The sequence below is a fragment of the Fragaria vesca genome, linkage group LG4, assembly GCF_000184155.1.
Source record: "Fragaria vesca subsp. vesca linkage group LG4, FraVesHawaii_1.0, whole genome shotgun sequence".
Taxonomy (NCBI): Eukaryota; Viridiplantae; Streptophyta; class Magnoliopsida; order Rosales; family Rosaceae; genus Fragaria; species Fragaria vesca.
In genome coordinates, this window is record NC_020494.1 from 3502691 (window position 1) to 3527677 (window position 24987).

General features: G+C 38.3%; 2 protein-coding genes across 2 annotated transcripts; both read right to left on the reverse strand.

Annotated features, from left to right (window-relative positions):
* Nucleotides 1-832: 832 nt before the first annotated feature.
* Nucleotides 833-7163, reverse strand: LOC101311748 (threonine--tRNA ligase, mitochondrial-like). Its single transcript, XM_004296419.1, has 20 exons — nt 6891-7163; nt 6514-6751; nt 6378-6437; nt 6206-6295; nt 5982-6056; nt 5748-5876; nt 5581-5670; nt 4885-4973; nt 4702-4798; nt 4540-4626; nt 4128-4212; nt 3916-4010; nt 3730-3762; nt 3554-3640; nt 3344-3436; nt 2922-3014; nt 2608-2832; nt 1771-1842; nt 1360-1431; nt 833-1100 (listed from the first exon to the last, which is right to left on the reverse strand). Exons 1-20 carry the CDS (start codon nt 7034-7036, stop codon nt 1005-1007), a joined length of 2052 nt encoding a protein of 683 aa, XP_004296467.1. The 5' UTR covers nt 7037-7163; the 3' UTR covers nt 833-1004.
* A 12026-nt stretch (nt 7164-19189) lies between these two features.
* On the reverse strand, nt 19190-19992 carry LOC101312042 (threonine--tRNA ligase, mitochondrial-like). Its single transcript, XM_004296420.1, has 2 exons — nt 19784-19992; nt 19190-19612 (listed from the first exon to the last, which is right to left on the reverse strand). Exons 1-2 carry the CDS (start codon nt 19894-19896, stop codon nt 19381-19383), a joined length of 345 nt encoding a protein of 114 aa, XP_004296468.1. The 5' UTR covers nt 19897-19992; the 3' UTR covers nt 19190-19380.
* Between the last annotated feature and the right edge of the window lie 4995 nt (nt 19993-24987).

The following is a 24987-nucleotide window of genomic DNA, read 5'->3' on the forward strand; positions in this document are numbered from 1 at the left end:
GAGAGAGAGAGAGAATGAGAGGTGAGGGAGAGGAGAGAAATAATAAGATTAGGGTAAAATATATTTTGTTAAGAACCATTGGAATGTATTTTTGTTTAGAACCATGGGCTAAGCAAAATATTTTTCATTGAATTGGGCTATGAAAACCTTATTTGTGTGCATTTGGGCATTTTCCCTTGAAAATATGAGCCATGTTTTTCTCAGAAAGAAGCTAAGCTATACATGGCAATCCATGAAGTTGTTCTGCCTCACCCATCATCTCTATCATTCCCAGCTTCAAGCTTGACCGCATGGACAAAAATCTTCTTGTTCCACCGCAGTCGAGTACTACTAGTGACCAATTTTATGAGCACCAAGCATCAATTGCCAATGCTGAAAAACACCACGTCCTCCATGAGTGGCCTTTGAAGCCCTCCTCTCCAAGCTTCCTCTAAGGTGCCTCAACCATCAAATACTGACTCACGAATCACGATCATCCCGAGTTTTAAGAATCGACACTCATGGTCAAGGAGGAAACTGATGTTCAAAGTAGAGAAATACAGGGCACCAGATCACAAGACGGTTTGTTTTAACGTGAGATCAGCTACCGTTGAGATCGGCTAGATGAGGCTGCATAGCTAGAGGAGCAAAAAGTATTGGATATTACGGATTAAATGAAGTTAAGGCAAGTTTTATTGTGTTAAATTCATTACTCCAACAACCACTTCATGCAAAGCACACTACTGTACAGATCTTTTGGTACCAAGTCACCCAATACATAGATTACGAAAAAAAAGTTAGAAATTAGACAGAAAAAATTAGGAATTAGACAGAACGCAGGCGTAGCACACATGACAAAAGCTATAACTACATTTCACTCTGCAAAATGTGCAATACACAGTATAATCCATTGTAGTACTAGGATATCAGACGGGAATTAAAACAGATTCCAGTAAGAACACAAAAGCCTCGTGTTGTTCATCTGATAGAAGTCTATAATTACTTTCAGCATTCTTAAAAAAAATCTAATGAAAAGCTTCAACTTCATTCTTGAAGTGTTCAAGAAGGCCATCCATGCTCATTACATTGGAATCTCCCTTATCCCTAACCCGTACGCTAACCTGAAATGATCAAAGAGAAATCTCACTTTTAACAGAAAAAATAACACCAAGCATGTAATGGTTTTATGACAATTATCATTTTCCGGTTTCGTCACAGCAAAGAAAATTGCACTAAACCATGCCCCACGTACAAAGCTTATTCCCCATAAGAGAACTATTGTTGAGGGGCAACCTAACAAAATGACATAATGTTTGTGGCCAGACCATTGCTAGTAGGGTGAAATACAACATTATGAAGATATTAAAGAAGATAATTAACCTGTCCAGTTTTGACTTCCTCCTCGCCAACAACTAGAATGTAGTTGTACTGTGCCATCTGAGCTTCTCGGACCTGCAGGAACAAAAGCAAGCAATCCAAGGATGAGAAGCTCGGCTCTTCAGTTCATTAAATAATTTGACAGTGGTGAAGCAATACTGATATGAATCATATGATTGGGTTGAATGTTGACTGTGATGAATGATGCAAGGCAGAAAGAATCTAATAGACTATCAATGGTTAACATCAATTCATTATTGCCTCATAAGCCACGGAGAGGGAGCGGGAGAGGGAGAGGGAGAGGGAGAGAGAGAGAGCATGTGTAATGGCCAAAGTTAACAATAAATAAAAATAACACTTACAATCTGAAAAATAGAAAATTTGATGTACTAGGACGAAGTTAAGAATGCAAACCTTTTTCTGTATGGTTCTATCACTTGTGTCAACATCAACATAATAACCAGCTTGAAATATCCTGTCCCGGACCTACAAAAATGAAACAGACAATTAATTTAACAATGGTAAGATTCAAAGAATATATCTCTAAGTAAATATCATAAGCATTTTTTATTTAATTAAATTAAGAATATCAATTGCAATTATAAATCCCCGCAACCAGGTTAAGTTCCTATTTCGATATTACAGGAAATACAGATTTCACTAAACCAGATTAGTTTTTGGCTCGGCTCCAATGCGTAACCAAAACTGTACGCAAACTGCTCTAGCTTGGTACAATTAGCTCCATGAGAGCCTACTCACTAGTTCGGTTTGCAGAATGAGCAAGTCAGCCTAGAAAGGCTCATACAATAGACAGACAATGGATGCAGGAAAATGGAAGATGAGAAAACAAAGTCTTGAAGTGATTGACTTAATTCAAGAACCTCGGATCAAAACAACAGATCTCAAAGAGCCGGTGAGCCGTGGTCTGTTGGTTAGCTAGCCTAACTAACATGGCAATTCGTGGTTCAAATCTGACTGATATCAGGGGTGAGGAAGTTGCACTGTCATCTAGAATATAAAAAAATATAAAAGAGCAACTTACTCGGTCAAAAAAAGGGCACCTTATTAAGAGTAACTGCTCTAAGGAATAAATTTTCGAAAAAAACTACTTTAAGGATGGAATGTAAAATTATTTTGCATGTACATATTTAATAACATTAATGCACGTAATGTATAAATCCTTGAAAGAGTACCAGCAAAATACTAATGAAATTTTAAAGTAGTCAACCAATGAAGGACAAAAAAACTCACCTGTTGAGCATAGGGCTGGGATTTGTCAGAGACAGGGCAAACAATTGCCTGACGTGGACTAAGCCAGAATGGCCATTTCCCCTTGTAGTGCTCCAACAGTATAGCAAACATACGCTCAACAGAACCCAAAATAGCTCTGTGAATCATAACAGGTGCCTCCCTTTTGCCTTCTTCACCCTCTGCTGAGTAATACAGCTCAAAGCGAGCAGGTAGCTGAAAATCAAGCTGCAACCAGTGTTTTTCCCCAAAAAAGTTAAAATCACATAAACAACAAAACAAATGATCGTCGGACAGAAAAATTGACGACAATATACCTGTAATGTTGCACACTGAAACTTCCTGTTCAATGCATCAGATACACTGATATCTATCTTTGGTCCGTAAAATGCACCGTCCCCTTCATTTATCTGTAACATGACTGAAAATGTAAAACTCTGTGCACAAACAATAACTCAGAGGCACATGTAGGAGTGCTCTTAAAACAGATAATGGACCTAAACAGCACCATCAGCCACAAAATATTGTCATTCTACTCTAGGTCCACATGAATGAGGACAATAAAGAGTCCTAGCCAATATCCAACAAGCTTAACAGCAAAGCCATTACATAAACTTACATGCTATACATTAATCTTATGATCATTAGGTGCCTATCACCTAAAAATAAACACTAGATCAGGTACCAAATAAAGTATTAGCTAGAACCATAGAGGCAACTAGAGCATTATTAAAAGTACCTGCCAGGGTTTGCCAAATTCATTTAATGCCTCTGTAAGAGCTGCCTCAGCTTTCTCCCATGTTTCTATATCTCCAAGGTACTTTTCTGGCCTCTACAACACAAACAATTAAGCTGAGGTACTTTTCACAACGCAATTAAGCTGAACTCCCTATCCTTGAAAGAGAGTTATGGGATTCACAAGAAGGGCACATTGTCAGGGACAGCTTACAGTTGATAGCTTCAGATCAAAAGTGAAGCCAAATATATCGTAGGTGTACTGGATGAAGTCTAAGACGCCCTTAACTTCATCTTTTATCTGAAAAAGAGAACCACATAATGAGTCTTACACTTGAAATCTAAAATATATTTAATAGTGAAGAGGAAAATAAATTAAGTTTAACTCACTTGTGACTCCCTGCAAAAGATATGAGCATCATCCTGAAGCATATGTGAATAAAACTTGGTCAAGAAGGTTTAAACATTTACTATCGTACGAATAAAAGAAAAGAAACAAAAGAATAACACTGTCCTTAATTAAGAACATCAATAAGAAAGTGCTGAGAGGCACTGGCCAAATACCCAAGAATATACCTGCTGGAATCTCCGGACACGAGTTAATCCAGTGAGTGCACCACTGGCCTCATTCCGATGCAAAACCCCGAAGTCAGCCAGTCGAAGAGGAAGCTCTTTAGAATATATAAAATAACAATATTAAATGGCTATGATGGACATGAACAAGAACAAGTATTAATTCACTATCTGTCAAGATAAAGGAAAAATCAAAACGAAGACAGATAATCTACCTCTATAGGAACGAACTCTGTGCTGAAACATTAAACAATGCCCTGGACAGTTCATGGGCTTCAATCCAAACTCTTGTTTCTCAATCTGGAGTGGAAACACAATATTATCAGTTCATCATATACAAAATTTTATCAAGTAAAACTCAGTCATGTTCATAAAGGATAGAATAACTACTGAAATAAGTAATCAATAATACCCCATTTGCTTTCCTACCTTCTTATGCATCAGCCAGCAATACAAAGTTCCCCAGAAAACATATTCTTGCACAAGATAATAAAAATAAAAATAAACAATCTGTACTCTTATATCTCACTATTTTGTTTTCCATTTCCTTATTACTGACAGATAGATTACATTTAAGCAAAAAAAGGTGCTGGAACATAAATATTTAAAAGGTATATAAAAATTCACCTCAAAGACAAACATATTCTCCTTGTAATTCGCAGCATGACCAGATGTTTCCCAGAGTTGCATATTGTACATGTTAGGCGATATAACCTGCCAAAGAAAGTACAACTGAGTACAAATCATTTATGACTAATGGGACAGCATAATAACTGAAAATTTATCAACCTCTTGGTATCCTCTTTTTCTGTATTGATTCTTTATAAAGTTCATAAGCTTGTTATAAATCCGGGTGCCATTGGGCAGAAAGAACCAGCTTCCTGGACTGAATTGACAAAGAGTAATAATTAAACAAATATTTTGGGCAATCTTGGTCAACAAAACAATGAATGAATATAATCCAAAGCATACCTAAGTGGGTGATTGAAGAACAGCTCCTGCTTTGTACCCAACAATCTATGATCATATTTTTTTGCTTCTTCCAAATGCTTGAGATATGTCTGCAAAAAGAAAGTCCAAATTAGGAAGAATGACATACTTCAAGTCCAATGACCACAATAATGCATTGGCAGAGCTTTTACTGGTTTTTTATCCCAACTGACAACTACAAAATTATTTTTCATTTGTCTCAGCATTTATTGTTCAATACGGATTACGATAACAGTCTAAACTCGTTAAAAAGGACATGGCATGTCTTCAACAGCATGTCGTTATTTAACTTTATGCAGCTTCAGTAAGTTGGTGTATTTGTAGACACACCAGGTTTAAGTTCAAATGGTGTGGAATCAATAAATTTCAGCCTTTCAGGTACCAACTGTACTACAGTCTTTGGTTACTTAAAACACAAAAGTTTTTTCCTCCATAAGTGAAACCTTTTTCAACACAAGTGCAATCTGTAAGCTATGGTCAAGTAAAATACTATCATGTAGCATTGAACTATTCCCATAATATTTTTATTGAGAATGTCATTTGATTAACTATTGCAACAATGCGTACAAGGTTCTTTAGATTTTAACAACACTTACAAACTCAGCTGAAGTAGTTGATAGAAACAAGAAATGAGATAAGTAAACCAAAGCCAAAGTTACAAGTCAAACTTAATGTCACCTGCAATCTTTTCTTATCAGGATAAGATATTCCATAAACTCTCTGTAAGCTTTCACGATCTTTATTTCCTCTCCAGTAGGCGGATGAAGCCTGAAATTACAAATTCATAAATCAAATACACTGAGGTGACCCGATGCATACAAAACAGAAATGATGTGTTAACATACCTTCAAACATGCAAATGCTTTGACAAACGATGTGTTTGGTATGTGCGGTCCACGACACAAGTCAACCAAGGGGCCACATCTGTAGACGGTGATCGTTTTGTCGGCTGGAAGATCGTTGATGATTTCAACCTGATTAAAATAGAGCAAACAAAAAAAACATATATGAAGTAATCCATATACCAAATAAGTTAAACTCATTTAATTAGAAAGAAATTAATTGGCAGCTTCACTTACCTTAAATTCATTATCAGAGAAAATCTCAAGTGCCTGATCCTTTGTTACTTCAATGCGCTCAAATGGTTGTTTTTCCTGGAAGAAAAAAATTAAAATAAGAGGTCAAGAGCTAGAAATAGTAAAAAGTTGAAACACCTAATGTGATTTGCAATCAGTCAAGGTAGAACAGTTTCCCTGAATAAAGGTTCCTTTACATAAACATTTATACAACATCACAAACCGACCTTAACAGCCTTGTCTGCTCCTGATTCAATTAACTTGAAGTGCTCCTCATTTAACCCCAAATCACCATAAAATGCATCATAATAGAAACCCTGTCATCAAATTCAAGCACGAATGAGTAAACACGAAAAAACAAAATCACAGCCCTATCAAACAAAATCAAAATAATCGAACCTCTCCTCTAGTGGTGCAAGGACCTATACACAGCTTGCATCCATACTCCGCTTCAAGTGCCTGCAAAGAATCAAAATTCCATCAATACAAATCAATCTAACCACACCAATACTTGAAAACACAAAAGTCTCACTACCTCTCCAAGAATATGGGCGCTGGAGTGCCAGAAGGTGTCCCTCCCTTCATCATCATCGAAAGTAAACAGCTTCAGTTCACAGTCACCCTCCAAAGGCCTGGTCATGTCCCACAGCTGTCCATTGACCCCAGAAATCAACGCATTGGACGCCAACCCCTTCGAAATCTCCTTCGCAATGTCGAAGGGCGAAGTCACCCACTTCTTCCCCTCCTTCACCTTCCCGTCCGGCAATGTAATCCTACAAACAACTCAAAAAAGTCCACAACAAGAATCAAAATCCATTCAGACCAACGCCGATGGTCTCGGCTAGGGTTTGGGGTTTGAACAAGACGTAACAGAATCAAAAGTTAGGGTTTAGGGTCTGAGAGAAGACTCACTTGATTGGATCGGAAGGTAGGGCTTGACGCTCGCCGTGCTGCTGAGCATGGATTTTCATGAATAGCCCGATGCGCTTGGGAACTACGGTGGTGAGGTAAGCGCCGTCTTTGGGGTGGGACAACATGGCGGCGGCGGCCGGCGGCATGGCAACGGAAGGAGACGGTGGTAGGGAGGAGAAGGCTTTCCGGTACGGCGGAGGAGTCAGAGGAGACAGTGAGGGAGGGTTAAGGTTCCGGCCGAGGAGACAAGATGAGAAAGCGGCTGCGGCTGATATCCAGGTTTTATAGAGCATATAGTTTCAGATTCGCTGTCATTTTGTGACCGCTCTTGTACTTGTTTTCACTCTTTCAGACCAAAACGATTTGGGCTTATTGTTTGTTGGGCAATACTGTTATTTTTTGTTGGGCAATACTGTCAGTTTGTCCAAAATTGACATTTGTTGTTTTTTTTAATTTTTTTTTTTTGTCTTTGTTTTCATTTGCTTCATTGATTTTAAGATGGGATCCATTTTGTGGATGTGCATCGGAAATTTTTTTTCTAATTGAGGATCTTTAAGTTGAGGATTTTTCGGCTTATCCCATTTTTCAATCTTATATCCACATCTTGACCGTTCAGTTTATAGGTATTTATGAGTAGATCATTTCTGCAAATTTTCAGCCATATTGAAAATCGTTAAGACATTCATAAGTGTGATTCACCAATTATGAACTTGAACAGTTCATGTTTGATAGATTTGGTTCGTCCATTAATTTGATCTAGTTTGTTACTTTAACGATCACCAATTTGACTAAAAATTTGTAAGATTGATCTACTCATATAGACCTAAAAACTGAACGGATGAGATGCCAAGATATGATCGAAAAATAAGTTTTTAAAATCATAAACTGAAAAGTTCTCAACTAGTCCTTTAACTTAATGGTCCTCACTAGAAGGGCTTCCGTTTTTCCAATCCTCCTTTTTTTTTGTTGTATTTTTTCACAATCATCATGTTTAGATTTTATAGGTCAATCTAAACGGAGGAAGAAGATGAGAAGAAAATAGAAAATGATTTGTTTGAATGTACAATCCATTTCGCTATGGAATTATAACATCTGAGTTAAAATACATATAAACAAACAAGGATTGTATTTTACTTGCTCAAATGTTATAAAAGATTTGCCATAAAAGAATAAAGGGTGGTTTTCCTATTTTAGGGATACAGAATATGCAGAAATTGAAGGTGACAGCTTTCTTTAGTATGTTATTGAGGTAACTGAAAAGCAAGGTGCAGTTCATTTACAACTTTCTTTAGTATGTTATTGAGGTAACTGAAAAGCAAGTTGCAGTTCATTTACAAAAGAAATTTTTTTTTAACTTATTGAAAAGTAATATTAATTAAGATGTGAAAAACCAATAAAATGGGAAAAGATATAATCAGGGATAGACTGTGTAATAGAAAAGTTTTTCTCATTCTTGATAACGTGGATCAGGAAGAACAATTGGAAGCATTGTGCGTTAATACTTCGTTTGGTCCAGGGAGTAGAGACTGTAGAATCATTAATTGTAATATTTACCCACAAAGAACAGGAGAGGAGCGGAGGAGAACGACACCACTTTGAGAGCCAAGTAGAGTAACAAATGGAAACTAGGTAGACACAAAACCTTAGCATTTATTTTGGTCTTTTTTGCGTGAGATAGAAGATAGAGAAAGAGAGGAGCGATGATAATAAAAAAATAAACATTTTACTTTGTTCTAACCGATTTACCCTTACAGCCCACTTAGGCAAACTTAACAGTAAATTGGATGGAAGTACCGTATGAGAAACATGTGCTTTAGTTCAGGTACCATACGGGTAGTTTTAAAAGTTAAAGGTACCAAAAAAGTGCAAATAGCTCATAATTTAGGTACCATGCATATGAGATTTTTCCCAAGTACATTAACGTGAAACTGTTAACTGATTTTGAAGCTAATTTAAGCTCTTCTGTATGGAAGCCTTTAAAGCACCAGAAACTGCTTCTTTAAAGGAGATGACATACAGAGAAGAATATTACAAGATAGTGATGACCGTTGTCCCAGACTCCAGACTTTTGATATACAAGTTCTCATGGACAAATATTTGAAAAAGAAATTGGATGCATGATTTGATACATGGCTTTAAAGGATGAGAGTCATGAGACCATGTCAACTGGAGAAGTAACGCAAAGGCCTCGAGTGGATTTATTGAATTTTTTCCACTGATGTTTGCATACAATAACAAAAAAAAATTACTTTTGAGAAGCCGTAATATATTACCAATAACGTGCTACTACTAGAAAAACAAGGCTACACACAAATTAAAATCTGTGTGAAATAAGACTATTTCACACGGATTTCAGTGAGAACAAACTATTAGTATCAGGACCCACCCCGAATTTCACCCTGAAACCCGAAGTAAATTCTACATGGTCCACCTCCAAGGAAAATTTACCGAAATTTTGGCATCATCTTCCTTGAAAATAGACAACCCTTACCTGAAAAATCCAACTTACACTTCTAAAGCCAAACATACCAACCTCAACACCTGGAGCCTTCCTGCTCCCCAAGTTCATCACACCTCCCAATATAACAATTACTCATCTAAAATAATTCCACAACCAACAACAAAGGCAACATTAATTCACTAACTGGTTATCAGAGCATATCTAATAATGAAAGAATAACAATAGAAAAAAAATAAGCGGAAGCAGCCTCTGACTATGCCTCGACCCCATGTACGCTCGACCTCAAATACCTAGCATTTAAAACCAAAGGGCCTAGGGGAAAGTAATTTAAAAACGTTAGAGTAAGTGGACAAAAAAAAATCAAAGAACTTAACAAAACATAATTTATAAATTTTCCCATGTTTCAACTTTAAAACTTGGTTGCACGTAACTTTGAACGTCCTTAAAACTTTAAATCCAAATTCACTTAATAATGGATAAACCAGCCCCGTTGGTTAAATCAAACAGAAATCTCAAAATGAGGGATAAACCAGCCCCGCTGGTTGATCAATTATATAACTGAGAAAAATAAATAAGGGGAAGAGTTATCACCATGTAAAGGGAACCTCTAAGGCTCGGGTCGATACCTCCCAAGCTATAATAGCGTCTCACGCTAAGCGCTCAACTCACATATGATGAGGACCGCTAATAATGGCTAGCTAACAAATAAATATAAATACCGATCGGTTACCTCCCAGGCTATAATAGCGTCTCACGCTAAGCGCTCTACTCACCTATGATGAGGACTGCTAATAATGGTTAGCTAGCAATAATCAATATAAGCGACCCTATATTATGGTGACTAAAAACATACAAAATCACTTAAATCCATTAAACTTCCCCAAGATCATATGAATGGTACGGTTCCCAACGGTACTTGAAAATCATCATAAAAATTATATTAAAACTCAATGACGTGTCTCACACATCAAAATATTCTCAAATTCATCATTATAAGCGAGATTTAATTAATAAGTATAAATTGTAAATAATTCCTCACTCCAAAAATACTCGCTAAAAATATTCTCAATGCCAAGATCGATAATCCACAAATAAACGAGAAAATTATAAAAAGAGAATTACCGAAAATCTCATTTTCGGAAATCTTTTATAAATCTCAAAGTCCACCATTTAAAACAATCATAATGAAATCCGGAATTTACAAAAATATCCAAACTCAAATACCAAATTAATAATCCGAGCTCAAATCCATAAATCATGACCAACCATTATTCAATGCTTCAAACTCAAATAATTTCCAAGATCATCTCATAAGCCAAAATTATAATATAAGCTCGGAAAATAAAATAATAAAATATAAAATCTTGTATGCATATTTATTTAAAACCAAAATGTCCACTCACAGATTTAGGCATAAGCCCGACGATATCCGCATCACCACTCAAGCGAGGTTCCTTTCATATCCTGGCACAATAAATATGATTAGGACCAAACTCCAATTCCAGAAAATAAATACTTGAATATAAACCCCCAAAACTCTTCCGCTTATGATACGGGTGTATCCTAACCTTTTAAGGATTAGCCGATTCCTTCTCCAAGTTAGTTAAGGAAATAGCTTTTCTAGCTTGTTAGGGGAATAGTTTTCCAACTTAGTTTGGGATTAGTTGTCTAACTTAGTTAGGGAGTATTCTCCAAGTTAGATAAGGATTTATAGAGATTTAGACTCTATAAATAGAGGTGTCTAGCTTAGTGCTAGAGACTAAAGCGAATCAGAGAGAGCTAGAGTGTTATTATGAGAGAAGGCATTAGACAATAAACATTGTACCCTTTTGCACAATAATAAGAGAGGAATACATTTTCTTCGAACTACATTACCTGTGTGTTTTAGTGCTATTAATAATTCCGCTATTAGTAGTATCACTTGGGTACTTCGTATCAGCTTAACTCACTACCCTTACTAGGGTTAAGCTCACCGGATTTACACCAAATTCCACCACAACCTTAATTCATCAATTTTAACATTCTAGAATAAATACCAAGGAAATCCAACAGCTAGATTTTCATTCTAATCACCGCCAAAATCCTTAATCATTGGAAAAATCCCAAACCTTATCAAACTCCAAAAATTCCAAACTTTACTTCATTAAACCCCTCTCATTAAAACCATCTCAAAAACATGAAAAACTACCCTTAAAGGGCGGCGCCGCCGGCAGTGGCGGCCGGCAGCCGTACTCCGACGACCTCCAATGTTTTCCCAAATTTTAACACAACAATCCTCTCAATACGTACAACAACTTCCATAACTAGCATTTAGTCCAATTCTAAGCCTAACTAGGGTAATCGAATCAAAACCTTAAATTGAGCCCTAAAACTTCAATTATACATTTCTCCCTACCAAGATCGAATTTAGCCAATTCCTTTTGAGGGATTACTAACCTTGATGAGAGCTTCAAGATGAGCCAAAAATCCCGAGTTATGGTGGCCGGAGGAGGGAACTCCGGCGTTATGGCGGCACTCACCGGTCCAGGGAGGGAGCTGGGTGGACAGCCGACAGTTTGAGACTGGTATGGCAATCTATGGCGGCCGGACGACGATGGACAGTGGCTAGGTCTCCGGCGGGTCGGGAGGAGCTCACGGGAGAGAGAGAGAGTGTGGGTGGGTGTTGGGCTTCTCCACACCTACCCGGTCCAACTTAAACACCCACTAAATTTTACTCCCTTTTTACCAACTCAAAATTTACCCTTTTATTGGATAACTTTTTCATGTTAACTCCGATTTTAACGTATAGCGTGACTACGAATTCGTATTAACATCCTCTACGTCTTCCTTTAAGAAATTTTCCCAAAATAATTTTCCTACAAAAAGTCAACTCTTGGGTCCTTAAGTAGTAAACGGTTATTCAAAGCGGTAAAAGACCAAAGTAATACCAAAAGTAAATAACTGTAATTTAATTTAAGAACCGGGTTGTGACAATTAGTCACGGCGGCTACACTCACAAAATGGTTATCCATGCTCTCTGGAGAGGGGCTAATGCTCATTACACACGGATAAAAAAGTCTGTGCGGATATTTTACATGGGCCCCACCTTATATTCAAAATCGTAAATGATTTATAAAATAGGAGATCAGTGTGAACAACTATTAGTTCACACAGATTTTTATGAGAAATGATCTGAACATTCAAATTGATATTCGTGAGAAACGATATAAGCATTAAAAAAAAATTATCTGCAAATTAATTATTAAATACATCTGCTATTAAATTACTTTTTCTTGAAGAAGATTTCAACAAAATAGTGTGAATCTATCCCACAACAACATATTAGCTTTGCAAATGCAAAGTAAACCTACTGATTATATATAGGAACAATCTAAACATCCTAACATAAACTAACTTTATACAAACAATGATTACATTGACAGCAAGATGAAAATTTAAATCCTTGATCATCTCCACTTTTATCCTTTCATATTTTCAACTGTTACAAGAGAATCAGCTGAATGCCTAAAATATTAGAGAGATATTGCTTTAGTTAAAGAATAATACTCATAGAAAGTCTCTTAAAAGAGTTGACATAATAAAAAAAATTACTAGAAACCATGTTTGTTTCCAAAAAATAGATGAAATTGAATCACCACAAGAACAATAGATGAAATAAGAGAAGTATATACCCCACCTTGATGGCCTTCTCAGTTGCCTGAAAATAATGAAATACAAATGTTATTAGTATGAAATATATATAGAAGTGGAAATTGTTTTATTAAAAAATGAAAATTAGCATCTTTCAATCCCAAATTGTCCATATCTCAATGCCTTGCCGCAATCTACAACATATATTGAAAATTGAAATAACCAAATTAATCAGTTCAACCACATCTCAATCACCTTGAGAGCGGTAGGAGTGGCAGAGTAAGCCGATATCAGCGATTTAAAAAGGGCAAGGGCGTCCTGGGTCGTCGACAATTGCCTGCAATTGCTAGTGACTACGATTCAAGAACCACAAAACAAATTATTTAAGATCCAACAACAAATTGAACATAGAGTATTAGGATAAGATCCAAGAACATACCTGAAATGGATCTAGTTTTTCTTAAATCCAGATCGAGATAGATAGATGAAGGGATAAAGAAAATGGGGAGAAAGATAGAGAAAGAGGCTGATGGTTTGAATGAATAAGAGAGGCAGGGGTATTTTTAGGGTTAGTGTAGACCAAAATGTTTTTCATTGACATATGTGCCCAAATACTTTTTCACACGAAATTCTATAGCTATATATCACACGGATGTTTTTTCTTTTTGACAAGATTTCACACATATATTAGTAGTAAAAACTTATTGTTACGAAAAACTGTGACTATTTAAATCATAAAATCAGTAAATTAATTATAATATTTTATATTCACACAGTAATCTGTGACTAAAAACTTCTCACACAGATTTTCGTTGTTGTTCTTATCACATAAATTGATATGGGCCCTACGAAACTTATTCGTCATAGAATTTAGTATCTCTCACAGATTCCGGTGACTGATAATTAGGGGTGGGCATAAAGCCCGTTGGAGAGAAAAAGCCCGATTAGGACCGGCCGGCCCGACCGGGTCGGGCCGGGCTTTTTACCGGTCCCTACTATGTTTATTGGCGGGCCGGACCAGGCCCGTTTATCACTGGTCCGGGCCCGGGCCTTGTTTTTGGAAACGAAAAAAAGCCCGAAATCCCGACTAATATACATGTCATACTTCTATTGGGTGTTTCTAAGGATCTATGATAATAGAATGAGCTCAACCACACAGGATTTGTGGTCAAAGACGTAATTGACTAAATTAAGAGGGTCAGACTCTCTCAGAGTCTCAGTCTCGCTCTCGCACTCTCGGTCTCTCGCTGTCGCACACTGCCACACTTGCACTCGCACCAGTCGCACACTCTCGCTGTCTCAGACTCTCTCAGTCTCGCACAGTCGCACTCTTGCACACACTACTTCACCGAAAAGCAGCTCGACCAAAGGTCTGCTCCTCTCTCTCTCTTTCTCTCTCTCTCTTCGTAGTTCATATCTGCGATTCTGAATTTGAGATTGGCTTTGATTCTGATCTGGGTTGTTGTTTCTTGTTTTGATCGATTCTTTTGGAGAAGATGATTTACAGAAATTAAGGCTCTTCCTGGAATTGGGGTTTCGACGTTTCGACGTTTCGTTGCTCTTCGGCCTCTTCCTGGTTCGAGTTTTCCGGCGAGTTCTCTTGGTATGGTTTCCTTCCTCTTTTCTGGCGAGTTTTCCTTTATCTTCTCAGTTTAGATAGATGGTGATAGTGATTGAAGTTTAGATTGATGGTGATAGTGATTGAAGTTTAGATTGATGGTGATGGTGATTGAAGTTTAGCTTGAAGTTTATTGACTTTAGTTGAACTGTTGAAGTGTTTCTCTGCCCTTGACTGGTTTTGTTGAAGTGTTGAATGACTTGAATCTATGTAGTTGGTTTTTGCCTTTTTGGTTTTGAACTGTGAGTAATCACTAATCACTATAATTGTGATTTTGTTAATTATTGTGAACTGTGAGTTTGTATATGGATATGTGAATAATTGTGATTTTGTGCACTGTGAGTCTGTGAGTTTGTATCTTCATTGTTGTTTGGTTGCAACAAAGGGTTTAGTCTAAACTCTAAACTCTAAACCGTTTAGATGTCGACGTCCTCTTCATCGTATGGCTGCTATTCAGTCAATTCTGATTCAGAGACTGGGTGTTACAAGTCAAACGAAGAAGTTGAAGAAATTAAAGTACCAGCTGAGACCGGGGATGATTTGGTTGCAGTAGAGGCTGAGAACAAGGAGGCAGAACCAGAAGCTCCAGTTGTAGTTGAAGCTCTAGCAGCAACTGAGGTTTCGCGGGGTGCACCGAGAAAAAGAAGAAGAGATTCTGTTCCAACTCAGCCTAAGGTTTCTAAACTGACTTCATATGTGTGGGAACACTTTACGAAGTATGACAGAGATCTCTTTACTAATCAAGATGGGAAGAAAGTAAAAGTAGGGCATGAGAAGCGTGCACTATGCGTGCGTTGTGGTGCTGACCTCAAAGGGGATACTTCCTTTAACGGTACGAGCACTTTGCGTAGGCATATTTAGAAAGTATGCAAGAAGTATGCTGGTAGGGAAAGTATAGATGATGGACAAGTTGTGATTGTTGGGGATGGTGAAGCCGAACCTGAAATGCAACTCCAGAAAGGGTGGACCAATGACCGTTGTGTGCAAGCTGCTTGTGAGATGATAATGATCGATGAGCTGCAGTTTAGCCATGTTGAGAATGAAGGGTTTAGGCATTTTTGCAAGGTGGCTGTCCCGCAATTCACTCCACCATCTAAGAGAACAGTAGTAAGGTGCTTTTGGAAGTTGTATGATGAGAAGAAAGAGGAGCTTAAGAAGGTGTTAAGTAATCAGAGGTTGTGCTTAACGACAGATACTTGAACTTCAATTCAGAACATCAACTATATGGTGTTGACGGCGCACTTTATAGATGATGGTTGGAATTTGCACAAGAGGATCATCAACTTTTGTGTGATTCCCAATCACAAAGGCACAACAATAGGCAAGATTTTAGAATCTTGTTTGCTGCGTTGGAGGATAGAGAAGGTGTTGACTATCTCGGTCGATAATGCAAGTGCAAATAAGGCGGTGATAGAGTATCTTCAAGGGAAAATGGCTGAATGGAAAGACCCCCAGTGTTTGGAGGAAAGCACCTTCATGTGAGGTGTTTGGCTCACATCTTGAACATCATAGTGAAGGCTGGTTTGTCCTTAATGGATAAAAGTTGTGCAGCAATTAGAAATTCAGTCAAGTATATTAGAAGTAGTTCTAATAGATTGGACGTGTTCAAGGTGTGCATGGAGAAGGAGAAATTAGAAGGGAACATAGACACTGAAAAAATACCTGCACTTGATCTTCCGACAAGATGGAATTCTACCTTTTTAATGCTAGACATAGCTTTAGATGTGAGGCCAGCTTTTGAAAGAATGGCTGCAGAGGAAATAAACAAGTATAGAAGCTATTTTGATGAAGAAGATGAGCTCGATGAGGAAGAAGAACAAGAGTATGTTCCGGTGACACCAAGAACAAGAAAAACAAGAGTTGGACCACCACAAGATGAGAATTGGGAAAAGGTTGAAATATTTGTGTTGATCTTGAGGGTTTTTCATGATGTGACAATGAGGATGAGTATGACTAGACACCCCACTGCTCATAAAGCATTTCATGACATTGTAGCAATAGAAGGGGAGATTAATGCACTTTTTGCGCCTACTGCTGGAACTAGAAGTGAAGTTGAATTGCTGATGTTGAAGATGACAGAAAAGATGCTTGCCAAGTTTAGAAAATATTTTGGACGTATTGAAGACATGAATCAGTTGTTGTTGGTTGCATTGGTATTAGATCCTAGGTCCAAGCTGAAGAACATATCTCATACTTACCTACAAGTGTTCCATTATTCACTTGAGGAAGCAAAAGCCAAGACCAACTCTGTTAAGGAGCTCTTGGTTGCCTTAACTGACATCTATAGAACATCAACCAATGCATCAACCAATGACAATACATCTTCTATGAGCAGCACTGCAGCAAGTGTCGTTTTCGGCAGCGCAAAAGAAACAACCTCATCTTTCAAGTCGAAGAGAAACAGGGCTGTGAAGATGTCAGGGAAAATGGCCGACTTGTTGGAAGGTAGTACCTACTGTGTGTTCTGTTTTTGTTAAAATTTGTTTATGGCTGTTCTTCATTTCTTCTTCAATGTTGAACTTACTGTGAGTTTTGAGAGGCTGTAAGATATGGTGTTTCATATGTGTTTTGCTGCAGGATGGCAAAAGGCTTTAGCTGAATCCGACGAAGTCATTGTTGAGAGTGAGGTTGATAGATACTTGCTTGATCCAATCGAGTGTCCACCCAAGAAAGAAGCAGCTAATTGGTGCCTGCTACATTGGTGGAAGACAAATGGCTGCAAATATCCAAATCTTGCTCTTCTAGCAAAGGATGTACTTGCTATCCAAGTTAGCACAGTTGCATCTGAGTCATCCTTCTCTACTGGAGGTAGAGTGATTGATCCTTTTAGGAGTTCTTTAACTCCTAAAATAGTGGAAGCATTACTTTGCTTGCAAAATTGGATAAAGAAAAAAGATCAATCTGAAATTGAATATTATCCAAGCCAAGCAGAGATTGAATTTTATGAAAAGATGGAAAGAGGTACATACTGACACTATTGTCTGTTTGTGATTTTGTCTTAATATTATTTCATTTGACTTGTCTGATTGTTTCATTATTTCACTTTATTGTAGCTGAGGCAAAGCGAAAGGCAAAAGAAAAGGCTGCAAAGGGAAAGGAAAGGCTAAGCTAGTGGGTGTGGCAGAAAGTGAAGATGATGAAGATGACGAAGATGAAGTGGCACAATTTGTGCCAGCTAAGCCAGCTAGAACCTCAAAGTCCTTAAAAGCTGCAAAAGTAGCTAAAACAAGTGCTAATGCAACTCCAACAATTCCAGCTGTTCTTGGTGTTGGAACCTCCAAGTCCAATCCTGCAAAAGTTCTTAGAATGACTCTTGCAACAAAAAAAGCAAAAGGTATACATCAGTATTTCTTAATTGAAGCAAATTCTTACTCCTCAATCAATCATTAATTTATACTGTTAACTTGAGCTTGATGTATGTGAGTTGGTTATATGTGACTTTTGATTTTGAATACTATTGTTCTATTTTTTCCATACTTCCATTTGTTCACTGTTATATTCTTCATTTCTTATAGACTAATATTCAATTATTCTCTTACAGGTAAAAGATGAAGGGCATGTCGGCAACTGAAGTTATGAACTCACAGCATAGCTAGACTGCATATCAGCAGGCTTGTCAATGGAGATAACAGATTGATGCCTTGATTTTGTTCAGCTACTTTGAATGTTTGATTGCTTACTGATTACTTATTTTTGTTGTGAACTGTTGGACTATTGGTATTGGATACTTGCCTACTTAGTCCTCTACTCCTCTTGGAGTTTTATTTAATATTTGTTGTTTAAAATGACTTCTCTGTTAATTTGTTAGTGCTGGACTGATGATTTTAATTAAATTCAGTTGTTGAGAACTTGAGATTTGATTGCTTTGTAGCCTTTGCTAGTTTTTGCTGTGCTTTTACAGTTTACTGCTTTATGCTTTTGTTGAGCAGTTGAACAGTTGAACAGTTGAACACTTGGTCAGTTGGTCTGGTTTTGCTATTGCAGATTTGCAGTTGAGTTGTCAGTTCACTCAGTTGTGTGCACTGTGCAGTGTGTTGAGCTTTCAGTCTTGCACATTCCAGTGATTTCATAGTATAAGTCTTATAGATTATGCAGATAAGCAGATTGCATTGCAGATTTGGCAATGGTAGATAAGCAGATTTGCATTGCATTTCATTTCAAGTTATCAGGCCCGCAAGCCCGACAGGACCGGCCCAGTTCTTGCCGGTCCGGGCTTTTACCAGGCTCTAAAATTCTTGCGCCGGTCTGGGCTTTTTCCGGGCCTTGAATTTGAAACAATAAAACCCGGTCTGGTTAGAGTGTGTCCGGTCTGGGCCCGGCCCGGGCCCTGTAAAATAGCAGCCAAGCCGGGCCGGGCCCGTGCCCAGCCCTACTGATAATAATATGTGAGAATTAAATCTGTGTGAATTGTTTTTTTGCTAGTAGTCTGAAGGACGTTTAAATCACAACTTAGAAAAAGAGTGACAGCTATGTATATTACTAAACTAAGCCTATCTCAACTCGTCCAAAACTATTCTAAAAAAAAAAAAAAAACTGAGATAATATATGGATCTGGTTTGAAATCTGACAAGGACGTCATATCTCAAAAGAGACTAAACTGAGATGGTGATCACACCTCTCCTCTAGTGGTGTAATATTAAGGACCTATACACAGCTTGCATCCATACTCTGCTGCCTCCAACAAATCAAAATTCCATCAATAATCAAAATTCCATCAATACAACTCAATCTAGCTAAACACACCAAAACTTCAAAACAGAAGTATCACTACCTCTCCCATATTATGCGCGCAAGAGTGCCAGAAAGTGCATGTCCCTCCCTTCAGCATTCTCAAAAGTAAACAGCTTCAGGTCACAGTCACCCTCCAAAGGCCTGGTCATGTCCCACAGTACTCCATTGACCTCAGAAATTAAAGCATTGGACGCCAAGCTCTTGGAAATCTCCTTCACAACGTCGAAGGGCGAAGTAACCCACTTCTTCCCCTCCTTCACCTTCCCGTCCAGCAATGTAATCCTAAAACCAAGTCAAAAAGTCCACAACAAGAATCAAAATCATTCAGACCACCGCTGATGGTCTCCGCTAGGGTTTAGGGTTTGAACAAGACTCAACAGAATCAAAAGACCACCAACACACAAACAGTACTGATGGTCTGAGTTAGGGTTTAAGGATCGAAAGAAGACTCACTTGATTGGATCAGAAGGGAGAGCTGCATGCCTAGCCTGGATTTCCATGAAGAGCCGGATGCGCTTGGGAACTACGTTGGTGAGGTAAGCGTCGTCTTTGGGGTGAGACACCATGGCGGCGGTGGTAGGGAGGAGAAGGCTTTTTGGTACGGCGGAGGAGTCAGAGGGGAGAGTGAGGGAGGGTTAAGGTTACGGCGGAGGCGGCTGATATAGAGGTTTTATAGAGCATATAGTTTGAGATTTTGTGACCCCGCTTTTATATTGTTTCAGTGTTTCATACCTAAACGAGTTGGGCTTATTAACCAAAAAATGATTTGGGTTTAGTATTTGTTGGGCTTAAATGTGAGGGAGGGTCCATTTAGGGCGGTAAATAGACTCGATGAAGCTCGAGGTTGATCGTTTGCGGATCGTTTTAATTCGTTCGGCTCATGTTTATAAGATGAATTACCCGAGTTCGAGTTTCAGGTTCAGTCGATGCGAAAACAAGCTGAGCTTGAACTATGATATATTTGGTTCGTCAAGCTCATGAGTAGTTGATTGATTTCATGAGTAAGTCGAACTTGTTAAATCTCAGCTCATGAAAGTTTACTGTAATTTTTTTTCTTATGTATGTGAGCACCAAAACTCTTTGTTATGTGCACCAAAATAATTTTGTTCGACGCGAGTTTTCTTTGGTAGTATGATGCTTCATCCGGTAGTGCGCCCTTGGGGCGTCGTCGTTGGACAAACCTTTAAGGGTTTAGTGCCCATTGGCGGAAGTCCGTAATTGCCGTGACAACGGACAAGGAAAAGTGGAAGACTGCTGGCGTTCGATGATGGCAGATCGATCTCGATCTAGCCTTATTAGATCGTGGCGAGAAAGAGGTGAGGAGCAGCGATGTAGGGTTTTCGGCCGACGACAGGATCTGGTGTCAATGCAATTGAGATATTGGCATAGATGATTTCGAATGGGATTTTCTTCAGGTTGGGTTTCAAGCAATGATGGTAGCTAGGATTGCAAGTCCTCTGTGGTGCAGTGACGCGGTAAGACGACGTTGTAGTGTTGTACTGCGTTGCAACGTTGTGATGACGTAAAAGGGTTCAGGGTTGTTGGTGCTGATACATATGCGAGTTGGGCTTCACCCTATGTTCATTTGGGTCTATTTTTTTTTATTGTTGTTTTTTATTTATGTCTTTTAGTTTATTTGCGCGTTATGCGAGTAATAAGTCTTTACATTAGTTTTGTATGGCTAGTCAGGCTATGTGTTTGTGTGTGCACTCAGTGTGCCTTATTTGTTCTAGGTAGGCCACAAGTTCCTTGCTTTGTCAAATAGTCGTTACTGTTTAGTGGTTTGGTGAAGCTAAGTGTCGTTGGAAATATCTTCCAACTGCAACATAGGTGGAAAGCTGAATTATTGGACATTAAGATGTATAAACGTGTTACATATCTAGTTATCTTTCTAGTATGTGACTGCTGTATGAAAGCAAATACAGTTGTCTTTAGAGCAGTGCTCTTTGCTAGTTGGTGTCTGGTTTAGTACATGATCCCTATGCCATTTCCTGCATCAGGCAACACCAATCAAGCGACACAAACAAAATTAAGTATGGTTCGAGGTTTCGGGGCAACACATTTTTTTTCTATGTTGGTGGAATATGCACTTAAACAATACTAATTTTCTTTGAAAAAAAGGTATGTTTTGAGGACAATACATATATGTTGGTGAAGAAAAATGTCTGTTTTAGTCTCAATTGTCAAAATGAAAGTTACATTCAGACAACACTTATAGATCGTCTAGCTGTGAAGGTTATCTTTTCTCAACTTTTGGAGGGATTTCCAAATTGACCAATACTTGTGTGAAAATTTTAATCATGTTAATCCGACAACATTTATGTGTTGTCTAATATTGAATTTGCAACTTGTGTGAAAATTTTACTTAATTATGTTAATAAGACAACATTTATGTGTTGACTGATATTGAATTTTATTGAATTGACAATTTGTGTGAAAATTTTACTTAATTATGTTAATAAGACAACATTTATGTGTTGGCTAATACTAGAATTTCGTAATTTCTGACTTTGGAGGTAAACCCTAGCCTTTTAACTTAGGTGGATTCCCTCCAAACCATTTGATTTTGCAGACAAATTTTTTTGTTAATAAGATAACGTTTATGTGTTGGTTGATACTGGAATAATGTAATTTCTGACTTTGGAGGTAAACGAAACCCTAGCCTTAATTTTAACTTAGGTGGATTCCCTCCAAACCATTTCATTTTGCAGACAAATTTTTTTGTTAATAGGACAACATTTATATTTTGTCTTATAGTTACTTTTTAGTTTCTGAAATACCTTTGGAGGGAATACCCTCAACAATTGAGTTTGGTTCCCCCCAACATTTGATTTTGTAGCTAGACAAATATGTTGGTGTGTTAGGACAACATCTATGTGTAAGGAAAAGAGGCGCAATTCTTGAAAAGAAAGGCGCACTTTTTGAAAAATATTGGCGCACTTGCGCATTTTGACCTAAAACAAGTCTGGAACCCTAAGGAAATTTCTAGTTCAGTCTTGAAAAATTGGTCGCAAGGGTAAAATAGACTTTGCATGTGCTTGAGTATAAGTAGATTAGTGGGAACCCTAAAACTCTCATTTTTCTCTCCCTCTTCCTCTTAGCCGTCTCTCTCTCTCTCTCCTCTTCCTCAACAAGTCTCCCTTCCTCACTGCCCTTGTCGGAAAAGGCACTCCGGCCACCATCTCGCCTCACTACCACCGCCATCACACGCCACACATCACCTTGAATAAAATCTTACCCATATTGATGGCAAGTTTCAGGTCTAGCCACCACCTACAACCATCAAACCTCGGCAATCAAGCCTTAGCCCCAACTTTCGGTGACTTTCTTTGTCATGACTCACCCCGAATTTCACTTTGAAACCCGAAGTAAATCCTGCGGGGACTACCTCCAAGGAAAAATTTACCAAAAATTCGGCATAATCTCCCTTGAAAATGGACAACCCTTCCTAATAATACCTGCATACACTTCTGAAAATCCAAATCCAACCTTAAACTCTTGGAGCCTTCGTGCTCCTCAAATCACACATCTCCCAATTTATTTACTAACTTTAAAAAGAAAATCTCATAACCAACAACCACAGTTCAGAGCAACTCTATTTGAGAGGAAAGGAACTAGAAATATAAAAATGAGCGGAAGCTATACTATTGACTATGCCTCTTCTCCATGTACGCTTGACCTCAACTATGTTAACCTGCATACTGGGCATTTTAAAAACGAAAGGCCTAGGGGAAAACATTTGAAAATGTTAGAGTGAGTGGACAAAAATGAATTTAATGAAAAAATATTTATGTTTTCCCAATTTAAATTTCCATAGAAAATAAGCTGCATACGACAACTCAAAAACAATTAGCAATTACATGACTAGCTCCGGCTAGTCTCCAAACTAAATAAAATAACGCTCACATCACACCATAATGAAATTTTACTTCATTATGGCGGAAAAGCATGAGTGTATATACGTGTGGACTCCCTATATGAAAATCTATATGAACTAGATAAGAAAGTAGTTTTCATATAGGGCTATGAAGCTTGTGTCTAACACTCACGTCACGCCATAATGGAATTTTACCTCATTATGACGGACCAAGCACGTATAGCTAGCTAGCATTTATATAAATACTATCCTCATAAACATCCAATAAACATATCCACCGAAAATGTAACTCTCCAAAAGATGAAAATTGCCAAATATCAAAGAAAGCAATAAATTTCAGCAGAAGAATAACCGATCAACAATATAATGCATCGCATGCTTTTAATTAGAACAAAAGCCCACTCACAATTTTAGGCATAAGCCCGATGAAATTCAATTCACCACTCAAGTGAGGTCTCCTCAAATTCTAGCACAAAAACCATACTTAGGATCACACTTCAATTTCAGAATAAAATAATACTTAAATATATAACCCAAAACTCTTCCGCCTAACCCACTACCTTTTCTAGGGTTAAGCTTATCGGATTCACGCCAAATTCCAACCACAGCCTTATTTCTTTTATTTCAACATTCTAAAACAATAATAAGGAAAATCCAACTGTCAGATTCTACCCCATTAACAGCCAAATTCACCAATCTTTCAAAAATCCCAAACCTATCCAAAACTCCTCCAAAAATTCTAAACTTCATACCATTAAACTCTCCTTAATATTACACATTTAAAATCATAAAAATTCCCCTAACAGCGGCGGCCGACGGCCGACTCCGGCGACCTCCAATGCCTACCAAATTTTAACAACATCTTCCTCTCAACCCACTCTACAACTTTCCTAACTAGCACAAACACCAATTCCAAGCCTAACTAGGTCAATCAAACAAAAATATAGAATTGAGCCCTAGAATTTCCAACACCAAAATCTCCTTACCTAGACCAAGGGGGAGTGAAACCTTTGGAGGGCTTGCTGCACGGGAGGAGGGCTTTCAAACAAGCCAAGTGGCTCCAGCTATGGCGGCCGGAGGAGGGAGTTCCAACAACGGGGAGTTTTTGGGCAGTTGGGACTTCCGGCGAGTTTCCTCCCGATCGGCGGCGCTAGGGGCTCAGTCACCTACCCAAAAATGAAGAGGGGAAGGTGGTGGTTCGATGGGGACCAACTTGGCGGCCGGAGCTAGCCAGACGGCGGCGGACGGGCGAGGAGAAAGTCCGGCAGGGAGAGGACTCGGGGAGAGAGTCGGGTGGGAAGAGAGAGAGAAGAGAAAGAGAGAGTGAAATTGTTTTTGGGCCTCCACACCCCATACCGGTCCAACACCTTAATACCCACACTAAAAAAAATAAACCCAACTCCAAAAATAACACCACGAAATAATACTCCAATAAAAATTACCTTTTACTAGCTAAAATTTACCATTTTTACCATTGTCATACTTTCTCCTACGAATAACTCCTCTGAAATAATCGTCCCCAAAAACCCCTCTAGGGACCTTTAAGACTATAAACTTATTTACGAAGACGGTAAAACTCTTATTAACACCATGCTAGTAAATAAGGTAAAAATTTAAAAGTCGGGATGTGACATTCTTCAACCACCATCTTGTCCGGCGACTCAGATCAAGTCGAGGAGCAAAACCAGAAGCCTTGAAGCCCGACAACGCTGTACGCGCCTCCGCTGGCAGTTCAAGTTTCTTGGTTAGGGATCTCATCTACAACCACCTCTGGACTTCA